Source organism: Periophthalmus magnuspinnatus, chromosome 24 (genome assembly GCF_009829125.3).
Source record: "Periophthalmus magnuspinnatus isolate fPerMag1 chromosome 24, fPerMag1.2.pri, whole genome shotgun sequence".
NCBI classification, from domain to species: Eukaryota; Metazoa; Chordata; class Actinopteri; order Gobiiformes; family Gobiidae; genus Periophthalmus; species Periophthalmus magnuspinnatus.
Genome location: NC_047149.1, coordinates 11443215 through 11454521, shown reverse-complemented (window position 1 = coordinate 11454521; position 11307 = coordinate 11443215). Strand labels below are relative to the sequence as shown.

At 40.8% G+C, this 11307-nt stretch overlaps 2 protein-coding genes across 2 annotated transcripts in view; both read left to right on the top strand.

Moving 5' to 3' along the window:
• Positions 1-11307, top strand: part of rpf2 (ribosome production factor 2 homolog) — a 69454-nt gene that overhangs the window by 51113 nt on the left and 7034 nt on the right. Inside the window, exons 2-8 of the mRNA XM_033990882.2 lie at positions 8270-8295; positions 9618-9750; positions 10149-10186; positions 10262-10301; positions 10378-10459; positions 10563-10639; positions 11014-11113. Of these exons, the coding sequence (XP_033846773.1) occupies positions 8273-8295; positions 9618-9750; positions 10149-10186; positions 10262-10301; positions 10378-10459; positions 10563-10639; positions 11014-11113 (493 nt within the window). The 5' untranslated portion in view covers positions 8270-8272. The remainder of the gene's footprint in view (positions 1-8269; positions 8296-9617; positions 9751-10148; positions 10187-10261; positions 10302-10377; positions 10460-10562; positions 10640-11013; positions 11114-11307) is intronic.
• Positions 462-7415, top strand: amd1 (adenosylmethionine decarboxylase 1). Its single transcript, XM_033990881.2, has 9 exons — positions 462-778; positions 3667-3753; positions 4132-4258; positions 4337-4439; positions 4519-4561; positions 4628-4772; positions 4843-4935; positions 5263-5418; positions 5703-7415. The coding sequence occupies exons 1-9, from the start codon at positions 669-671 to the stop codon at positions 5844-5846; spliced, it is 1008 nt and encodes a 335-aa protein (XP_033846772.1). The 5' UTR covers positions 462-668; the 3' UTR covers positions 5847-7415.

Genomic DNA, 11307 nt, shown 5'->3' with positions numbered 1-11307 from the left:
GGTCGTTTACCAGATTGATAGGTGAGCTTCGTCACAGACTACAGTAGTATCCGAGCTTGTTCATAACAGTAGCACCCACATGAATATCATCTAAAGTCTAGGCCCCGAGTAGTTTTATTTGCCAAATGATGTGTCATTAGTTTTTCAACTGTATAAATGCGTGTCCTTAATAAATTGCAATAAAACGTATACGCTATACTATTTTATATATTGGCACTATTGTGTACTAATTTCACATTATCGTTATACAGTCACAATTCATGTATTGCATTTGAATGTTAAATATCCGTTTTTATGAAAACAAATACACAGTCACGTGGTAAACCCATGGACTATACCTTTAATGATGGATAGGTCTCCCAGCCAATTGTTGCCAAGGCAGATGGACAGGACTACAGGATAAGCTGACACGGGACGTGACGCAAGAGCCCGCTTGAATAAATACAACGCGCCGCCACCATTCAGTGCTCTTCACAGTATGGCCGGCGACATTAGCTAGCACTCGCTAACGGTGTTCTCTGCAAAAGGGAAGACGGCAACTCAAGAATACTAACACCTAGATTGCTTCAAAGGACTGTACCTAATAAATAATATCTGCTCGAGGAAAAAAGTAAAGCGTTATCATCGACGAACGACTGATATTGTTGTTGGGTGTCTGTTGTCTCACGATGGAAGATAACGGTGCACATTTCTTCGAGGGGACTGAAAAGCTGCTGGAGGTGTGGTTCTCCCGTCAGGACGAGACCAAAGGAACCGGAGACCTCCGAACCATCCCAAGGTTTGTTTGATTTGCGGAGGTGTTGCCGTGGATCCGCGCGTGTGCTATAGAGCGCCACCTAGAGGCGATGCTAGCACCGCAGCACCTCTGGGAAATGTATGCAGACTAAATGAGTTTTTTTCCCGTATAAAGTGATTTTTTTGATCATATTAATATTTAGTTTAAGTAAATGTCACTGTCCACTTGGCTTGCCATTGTGAACCGACCGAAATCTCGCGCTGTTCTGTGGACCTGTCATTTAGGCCTGTTAACCAAGATGGCTTCTTTACCACTATAATTCTGAGACACGCTCGTATGTGATCGCGCTGTTGTCAGTGTCTCTTTATTGTTGCTTGTCCTGTTACACTGGATTTTCAAGAATTATTAGGTTTGTCTCGCACCTAACGCCATCTTAAGACATTGCGACACCTTCTTTGGTTGCCCTGTCACTTCCACACACATCACCGTGAAACAAGCACAGTGCATTTACGAATAGTTCCACCTCCCCCATCATCTCTCAAAGCTGACTCATTCATTTTTAACCCAGTCAGTTGCTCCTAACTAATCCTTATGGCATGGACTGACTCATTCTGTTTTGACTGAACGGCAGGCATGTAATAAGCTTGTGGCCATCTTGACAACCTTCACAAAGCTATTTATGGTGCTGCTGTGTGATTTCTGTAGGAAATATTTTTTTATTGTCGTTCAAGACCCATTTTGTTGCTTTCTTTTGTAGATGCGCACGTAATGGCTCTGATCTTTTATGGCCCAGTTTTAATTGCCTATCACGTGTTCTAACAAATGCACAAATATTACACTCAGGCGCAAACTTTGGCTTCTGGAGGGATCGGACGTAACATATTGAGCTTGTTAGTCAAGAAGATGCTTCTAGTCTCCTTTTCCTTGATACTTCTAGGGGAGGACCAGTGTGGGGACCGCGTGGTGTTCGTTCCGGGAATAGGAGCGGGAGACTTTAGGGTTGTGCCCCCGTGTTTAGTTGGGCGAAATAAGGCCACATGTTAACACCTTTTTAATGTATCGACAAAGTAACTTGGTAGGTTGTTGGGCATTAGTTGGCTCGTGTAAGCTGGCTTGGTTCTTGTCTTTCCTAGCTCGTGTCACGTTTGCGGCCATGCAAACGCTTCCCTCCCTGCGCTTCTGATTGGCTGGAAGGGCTCCTATTGCTGTTGCTTATTTAAATATACATTCGAGGCTTAGGTTTTTTATTCTGGGAAAATCCTCTATGGTCAGACATGGCATAACGCAGTTGGGGCATTTTATCTGTATGTTTTTCGTGCGTGGAATGCAGAGGTGACAGCCGCTGACTTATGATGCAGCTGTCCTTCACCAGGCTGTGATCCTCCCAAAGGTGTGTCCTCTTACACACTTAAGTGGATATTTGCACAGTCCTGAGCTTCACCAATGTGAGGTCGCTCTACAGCACTGAGGACAGCACTGAGGTCTAAAGGGCAAATTAACAGCGTGCACACTGTCAGTAGATCAACCTGCTGGACGTTAGCCAATGTCCAAATAAGTCCACAAAAGCATCTACTCATATTCCTTCTGCATCAGCGCTTTTATTATATAATATTTACCTACCATTAAGTTTGTTACAGTGCACATTAGAAGTAGTCCATAGCCATATGTCCTACAGCTTCTCGTTGCAGTTTGGGACAAGGCGTGATTTAATGGAGTTCTTTCTTGGAGTGGCTATTTGAGGAAAATTGGATCCTACAGGGCCTCTAGAAATAGCATGTGGTGTGTGTTTCTCTTTGAAATGCTAGCTGATCCTGCTCGTTCACTGGCAGGTCCAGACCAAATGGACTCTGGGTGCATCCAAGTTTCAAAGGGGTGTCATTATTTAACCTGCTTAATTGGGGAGACAAGCATTTTTAAATGAGGGTGCCCCTTGCATCCCTGTAAACTTGGGCCAGCTTCAGTTGATGAAGACCTGTCAATTCTCAACCTGTTGTTGTAGGCATCCTCTGGTGTACTCGCATAATGGCTTTTATGTTTGAATGAGCATTATCAGAAAATTGGACAGACTGGAAGATTTATAAGGGCAGGGGTTGTGCTGTCGGCATCCATGTTTATTCAAAACTTTTTGTTTAAATAAAAAAATGTTAATAATCTTTTTGACATACACTGGGAACTGATTCCTACAAAATAGGTTAAGTGTGCCTTTCTAAGGCCAGAAGGAGTGTGACGCAGCGCCATCTCACTGCAGCAGATCATGGGGGATGGGGCACTTTGAGTAGCTGGGACAGACAGGAGCAGAGTGCTGCAAACATTCTCCCATCACATGCCAGTGTTGACAGCCTTCTGTTAGGGGTGTACCGATCCAGCTTTATCTGTTCCGATACCGATGTTGATCATGTTGGCTTTAAGTGTCTGCCGATACACAATATGAACGGATTCTAGGGCTGAGACAGATTTTAAAACAATTTTATTTATTTTTTTACCATGTATGCCATTTGGGGTTAAAGGAAATGAATATCAACATTTTCTACCAGTTATTTATCATTTTAAAATAACTACCACTTTGAAAGTACAATATTATGAGGTGTTTTGAGCAAACATTGATCAGTAAATCATCATACACTAATTTATAGACCAAAACGGAATATTAACTGAACCAACATCTTAGAACCGAAGTTCAGTATCGGTGCTAAAATCCGATACCAATTTTGGTGCATCTATAACTTCTGTGTATTCTAGACACTGGCTTTAGACTTGGTCCGTACTTTTAAAACTGAGGTTTACTACTTTGTGCTATAGTCTACATTGTGTCCTTGTACTTTTTGTATTCATTTTTCAGTATTGCCAAAATTTCCCTGCCTTTCAGGATGAATCTTGGGCATTCAACAAGGACTTAATCCAGTGCTGTGTGTTTCTCAACTGTGTTTCAGGTTTGAGTGGGACAAACTCTTGGAGAATGTGCATTGTTTGATTATCAGTGTGACAAAGACTGACAAGCAGGAAGCTTATATACTCAGGTAAGTGTTCCTTGTGCATGTCAGTTGTCATTGTGGATTCTGTAGAAGCACTATGTTTGTATGCTCCCGGAAAACGAAATAACTGACCTACTTTGACTTTAACTGGATAGAGAATTGTATGAGATCATTTTTAGGCACTGGATTTATCTACACAATTAATGCTGCACCAACACTCTGCATCTTGTTCAATCCAGGAAAAAAAAATACTGGATTGGTTAAACCAGTCAATTGAGGAAATTGATTAGGCACCATTGGCCCAGAATGACTTAAGATGTCTGAACTTGTATTTATTCAATGTTAGTTGGATTCTTAATTGGTCATTGGCGTCATTGGTGCATGATGGAGCAAGAATGATACAGTGTGTTTTCCACTCCACAGTGAGAGTAGCATGTTTGTCTCCAAGAGACGTTTCATTTTGAAAACGTGCGGAACCACCCTTTTGCTGCAAGCGCTGGTCCCCCTGCTGGAGCTGGCCCGGGAGTACAGTGGCTTCGATGCTATTGAGGTGAATGTAAAGCCCAAGACGTGCTGAACTGACTCACACCTTGCAATAGCATTAATTTGGAGTGTATTTCTGTTGCAGAATTTTTTTTACTCTCGTAAAAACTTCATGAAGCCGACCCACCAGGAATTCCCTCATCGGAACTTTCAAGAAGAGGTGGACTTTCTCAGCGAGATTTTCCCAAGTAATAGTCCCCATAATACTATTTTGTCCATTTCGAGTGAGTGAAAAATGTATAGACACTAACCTGTATAATTATGCAGATGGCGCGGCCTACTGTATGGGACGGCTGAACTCGGACTGCTGGTATGTGCCTTGTTCATACCTCCTTTTGACTGTGTATGTGGCTGTAATAATTGGTGCTGTTTGCAGGTACTTGTTCACCCTGGACCTACCAGAGTACTGGGAGAACAAGCACGCCGACCAGACCCTGGAAGTTCTGATGAGCGACTTGGACCCAGCCATCATGGACCAGTTCTTCATGAAAGACGGTGTTTCCGCAAGTGATGTCACTCGTGTAAGGGCTCAGAGGTCAAGCGTCAGGATGGCTGTGGACTTATGTGGACTCATGAAATGTTTCTTTGCAGATGAGTGGAATTCGTGACCTGATTCCAGGTTCTGTGATTGATGCCACATTGTTTAACCCATGTGGCTACTCCATGAATGGCATGAAGACTGATGTAAGTTTTGGCCTTTTTAGTATAAAGTTCACTTCGTGGCACACAGGGTTGAAGGGTGGAACCTCCCAACAGAAATGAACCATCAACCACCAAGATTTAAAATGGAGGAATCTAAATGAGTCAAACTGTAGGTAATCTATTATTGAGACTAACCAATCTGGACTGGCTCACTTCTTTGCTGTTGTATCAGATACATGACAGCATGTGTGCATGTATAGTTTTGCTTTTACAAATACAAGTATTTCTGAAGCTGTGTACAACAAGGCAAGGTGAAAAAATGTAAACTACATTCCTACAAAACCATTCACTTTTCATTTGTGTGCACAGGGAACTTACTGGACCATCCACATCACTCCAGAGCCAGAGTTCTCCTATGTCAGCTTTGAAACTAACTTGTCCCAGACTTCGTACGATGACCTAATTGGCAAGGTGGTAGAGGTCTTCAAACCGGGAAAGTTTGTCACAACCCTTTTTGTCAATCAGGTAACAAGCACCCTTCAAGTAAAGTGTTAAACTGACTTTTATTTTACAGGCAACACAGGCCTCAGTACAGCACAAAAAATCACCTTTTTATTACTCCAATATTTGATTTAAAAAGACTTGGCAACATTTTGATCAGTTTATTTTATTTGATTATTGCACACCCCTGATGTGCTCTCTGCTGACATTCACCTGCATCTATTACTGTATATCTGTGAGAAATAAATTATACAGATTTAAACCACATATGCATGAGCCACATTCAACTTTGATATTGTATCCCACAGAGCTCCAAATGCCGCAGTGTCTTCTCCTCGGCTCAGAAACTGGATGGCTACAAGCGACTGGATCGGCAGCTGGCTCAATTCAACGATTATAACTTTGTCTTTACAAGCTACGCTAAGATGTGTCAGCAGAACCAGAAGAGCTGAGGACGAGGCCCCTGTAGTGTTGTTCCCGTGCTGCCCCTGCTCTGCCGTCCTGATAGTGCGGCCGGGCCATAGTTCAAGCCCCACTTTGGCTTGTCGTACCTGTGACCTAGATTTATTGCATGAAAGCTCTTTTCTCTGTTTCGATATTCTAGCTCACTCTTGCTGTGATGAAGTGCATGTAGAAGAATTGGAGGCGCTGTGCTCAGTCCACTCCTTTCCCTGCAGACGGGGGCTGGCCCCTGGCATGTTGGAAAGCTGGCTTCTTTGTGACCCTCCCTACGGGGCTTCTTTTTGAGCGCACTTTACCTGTACACGGTCCGAACAGAACGACTGAATGTAAACGTAGCTGTGAGCTTCCATGCACTTTGAGCCAAAACCAAAGCCTCTCTGAGTGGCTGCTCTGCTGGGCTCGCCTGCTGCCTTCATCTGACCTGACAATCAAATGTAGCTTTTCAAAGCCCTATGTGTAGGTACATAAAAGAATAATTCTATTTCATACAGTGATCTGTATCTATGGGAATATTCTGGAAAAGTCCCTATCCATCCAGTCATATTCAGCCGATTTTTCTGCTTTCACACCAGTTGGTCAAATGGAAATTTAGTCAGTCCATACTTCTAGAGAAAAGCCTGGATGTGGTAATGGCTCCCTCTGCTGGCTTTGCCTTGCCACAGACGCCAACAGTGGCACCAATGAATCCCACACTTTTGCTTAGCCCAGCGCTTGCCCAGCAAAGCATTTTTCTTTTGGCCGCATTATAGCCACGTCTGTGTCTTTCTGCCCTATACATAAATGTAGAGGCACAATAGAGGCCCAGCAGTCTGAGCATGCCACGGTGATCCCGGATCATTCCACACATCACTGTTGCAAATACTGCCGTTTTATTCCATTTATTGAATTGGTCTCATTGTGGTTTGTCTTTGTGGGGCCTGGCCTGTGACTGAGTGTCTTCCTCCTGTGTCCCTGGCTCCTGGTTTTTCCTCAGTGCCCAGCGCTTCAAACCTGAAAAGCACTGTCCTTTTGAGCAGCTAGAAGAGTGGCAGAGTTGGAACAGTACTAAGGACCAAGAGCTGCCTCACTTTGACAAAATGCTTAGTTTTGAAAAGGTGAAGTTTTTCTGTTGTAGTGTTAAGGGAAAAAAGCCAGCACTTCTAGGTTGAATGCCATCTCTTAGATTAGCCTCTACATATAGCTATGGTGGCATAGGTCAATTGTTTAAACGGCCATCTTCGTATGTTTACTGATTTGTTTATTTTTATTTACAAAAATAATTTGTATTCACTCTGCGGACCAATCTCATTTGTCTGTGGGCCTTTCTGTCCGGTGTTGAGTGGTGAGGTAGGCACCGAGCGACTGAGGAAGAAGCACTTTTGCAGGAGCCAGGGCCATAAACAGAAGCAAAACTTTGCTGTTCACTTCTTTCTTTTGCTGTTCTTTGGATGGTCAAGATGTGCTAAATATCTGTGTTACCACCTTGAGGCTTCAATAAAAAAGTACTTGTCAACTAGTTTTATTGGTATTTATATAAATAAAAGAAAATGCAATAAATGGGTACTGAACACACTGGACAACATTTGAATCATTCTCATGCTTTTACTACTCTCGTGTAGCAGATGTTACGTCCTGAGTTACTCTGACTGATTTATAATTTAAAAACATTTTATGTAATTGGAAGGACAGAACATTGAAAATAGCAAAATCAGATAAACTATATCATATCTAAAGGAGTGGTGCAAGAAACACAAATGTTCAAATTTGCTGATATTGTTAAAATAATCCTTTTGTCACTTGTATACTTTAAGTGAGTAGAGTAACCAAAACTTTTACTCCTACTAGAGTAATATTTTTACTGAAGTAACAGTACACTTGAGTAAAATTGCTATAAAAGTGCTTTGAGAAGTACAAAGTCTTTAAAAACTTATTAAAATAAAGGTGAATACTACCCACTTCTATTGCTGAGTTTTCATATGACTAGGTGGGCTGTAATAACAATGCCATTGCCCTTTGTTCACTCCATACTCTAGGCTGCCAATCACTTGCACACCAGATTCATACCAGACAAGTTATCTTGCCCAAAGGAGAAAATGACAGAACAAGTCTTGGTGGTCCAAGCGGATCATTATTATATATTTTTTTATAATTATTTGCTCTCAAAATGAGATGCAGTGAAGCCAGAAGCAAAATTGTTGGTGTGCATTAAACGTCTAAATCATTATTTATATGCCCTCTTAATAGTCTATGGCCCCTCTTTCAAACATTGAGAGTTAGGCGGTAGATGGCGCTAGATGGCGTTCCCTTTAAGGAAAGCACAGAGTAAACTCATAGACAAAGAAGATAACAGCCGGACACTTCCGGGAGCAGCTCACGTGTGACATCCCTAAGATACCGTGGTGGTATTTTTTGACTAATCAGGAAAAAACGACAAAAAATGACACAGTTGGACGGGATTACGTACGTTTTTTCTTATACTTTTATAAGTCTTTATATTTACTATATTATGTGGTAATCTGATGCTAGTATTACTACGTTTTCATGCTTTACTCCACTTAAAACCATGTCGTTGATACCTCATGGGGACCATATACGGGAACTGATTTGTGGGTCCATAAGGGAGGTATGTCCCCATAAAGTTACTGTGGTCACATAAGAAAAGTCTGGCTGTGTAAAATAATCTCTGCACCTTGGGATTTTGCAGTTTTGATTTCGTCTCGATGTGAATGTACTGAACCAAATTGTTTATACATTTCAAATCAATCTAAATGGAAGAAAACAAAAAGTACTAAAACTCGGTGGCGGCGGCAGCAGTTGTGTTTAATGGTCTATTTCATAAGCTGCTTATAAGTAGAAATTAGTTTTATACTTAATGTTTTTTACTATAATGATGGCGTTATTGAATAGAGGTTCCAGACCTTTTTGTTCTGAGTACCAGCTAAGCGTTATCACACTCTGAGTACCCCTACATCGTGTTATCGGTGATTATTTAGTGATTATAAATGGTTTAACCTCCTAAGACGTGCTTTATTAATTTCTTTTTTATTTGGGCTGACTGGGACCTGATGAGTGTAAATACAAATAATTGTCTTTTTACATTTTGTGGTGTCTGAGAAAAGTGATGTAAAACGACCCTGAATGCAAAAACAAAATCAGAAATAACAATTGTGCCTCTTCAGACAATGTGTCTCATGTGAGGTGCTGCTGACAGGAGCAGGAAGACATGTGCTTTGACAAAAAAACAATTTAAAAAAAATATTCTAAACTGTCTAAACTCTTAAAATTTTTCTAAATTGAATATATTTACATTGTTGCTGTTCATGTATGCTGTTATTCTTCTTCTAAAAGTTTGCATTGTGGCCTAGACAACCCAAAATGTGTTGTCCACATATGTGGATGCCAGGTCCTAGGAGGTTAAGGATATTTAAGCCAAAATTATAGTACAGAAACATTGGGATAAACACAAACATATATAACTTTCAAAGAACGTTTTATATTCAAAGAAACAAAGGGTATATTTGAAATATAGATAGCAAGTGCTTGTGCAGCTCTAGGGATCCTCATGCCCCAGGTTGGTAAACACGGACTAAAGTCATCTTTCACGTGTCTTCAATAAAACAAATGTGTGTATTACGTATAACTTAATGACATTTGACAACCCAACAACCTAACTTTATTGTTTAGCTACCTTGTAGTTATATTATCTAAATTAATATCTTAAAACTGTGTTTTTAAATTCATTCTAAAATCATTGTTAGAGTCTGATGTATTTGTGTTATCAGGAAACCAAAGACTAAACGCTCCAAGCGTTTTTTGGAGAGCAGAGCACCCAAACTAAGCGAAGACCTAAAGAGTGCCATGATTATGAAAGGAGGGAACACCAGCGACACAGTCACGCAGGCTCTCAAAGATGTGGTACAGTCCCTTGATCCTATGCCAGTCTCTCAGGCCTTTTCTTCTTTGTCTGTCTCTAGGTACCCACTTAAATGATGTCTTAAATGTCTGAACAGTTGTTGTTAAATAATGACATAGAGGCTAATGTCAGACACATCATTAATGACTAAAAACTCCAGAAAGTCAATTAGAACCAAAGCCTTTCAGTGACTCTGGTTTATTCAGTAATGTATCAGTGTGGATTTACTCAAACACTGTAGAGGGAAAAATAAACTGTCAGACGGTAAGGCTTTGTAATTGTGCCTTGTGCTTCAGATGTCTTTACAATGCAAATTAATGAATGTAAGTGCAAAGACACACGGTATGGGCTTAAATGCATCTCTTCTTAATTTTGTGTCTCTTTGTATGTCTCCTTGTAGTATTCCTTAAAGAAACCCAATGCTGTGCTGTATAAGAAGTAAGTCAAGCCTCAGCTTTTCATGAACACACAAAGGTGGTGAACACAGCCTAATGTGGCTCTTTTTCTTTCCAGGAAAAACATAACTCGGCCATTTGAGGACTCCACATCTTTGGTAGGCAAAAATACTCCTGCAGAAAATCTATTGCATGTTATGGATTTTTTTTATAACAATATGAATTCTTCCAAAGGAATTTTTCTCCAAAAAGACCGACTGCTCTCTGTTTTTATTTGGCTCACACAACAAGAAGAGGCCCAACAACCTTATATTTGGTATGACACCTACACACACCAGCCTTGGCATTAACTACCGGTAGGTTTCAGATGATTTAATCCATTCTTCTAACATTCTATTTCTTTCTTTTTATCTATGCAGGTCGTATGTTTGACTTTCATGTTTTAGACATGGTTGAACTTGGCATTGAAAAGTATGTTCCACTCAAACAATTTAAGGTATGTTTGAAAACCATCAAACAGTTCACTAAGGTCCAACGCAGATTTATTTAAATGTTAATTGTGTTATAATTTCACAGAAAGACGAAAGCAGCTACATAGAATAAAGTTTATGATGTATAAAATATTTGCATCAAGTACCACTGAGGTAGTGGAGGCAGTGAAGGGGAGGAGGAGGGTTGTGGCACAAGCTGAAAGCTAAGTGGTGAGGAGGTGATGACTTTAAATGTAGCTGGGCGGATACAGCAGTAGTAGATGTATGGGAGAAATCTGTGGTTCGTGAACAAGTGAGACAGCACCCACTGCTGAAGCAGAAAATTTCAGTCTTCCTGTTTTAATTTTTGCTTGGGCTTCATTGAGAATTTATGTTTCAGACTGAGACGTGCCCCGAAGGCACGAAGCCCATGCTCGTATTCGCAGGAGAGGCCTTCAGTATGGATGCTGACCTAAAGCGTCTCAAGAGTTTGCTCATAGGTATGGAGCAGCAAATTAATGGCACATTCTCATGTTCTTGAGCTTCCCCTATGATGGCCTTGGATGACTAAATACACACAACACTTGTAATTTAGTTAATTTACTTTTGCTGTAATTAAGTTTATTAGTTTTTTAGTTTATGAAGTTTGCCCAAAAGTCACTGACAGTTGAAACAAATTCATAACTCTTTTGTT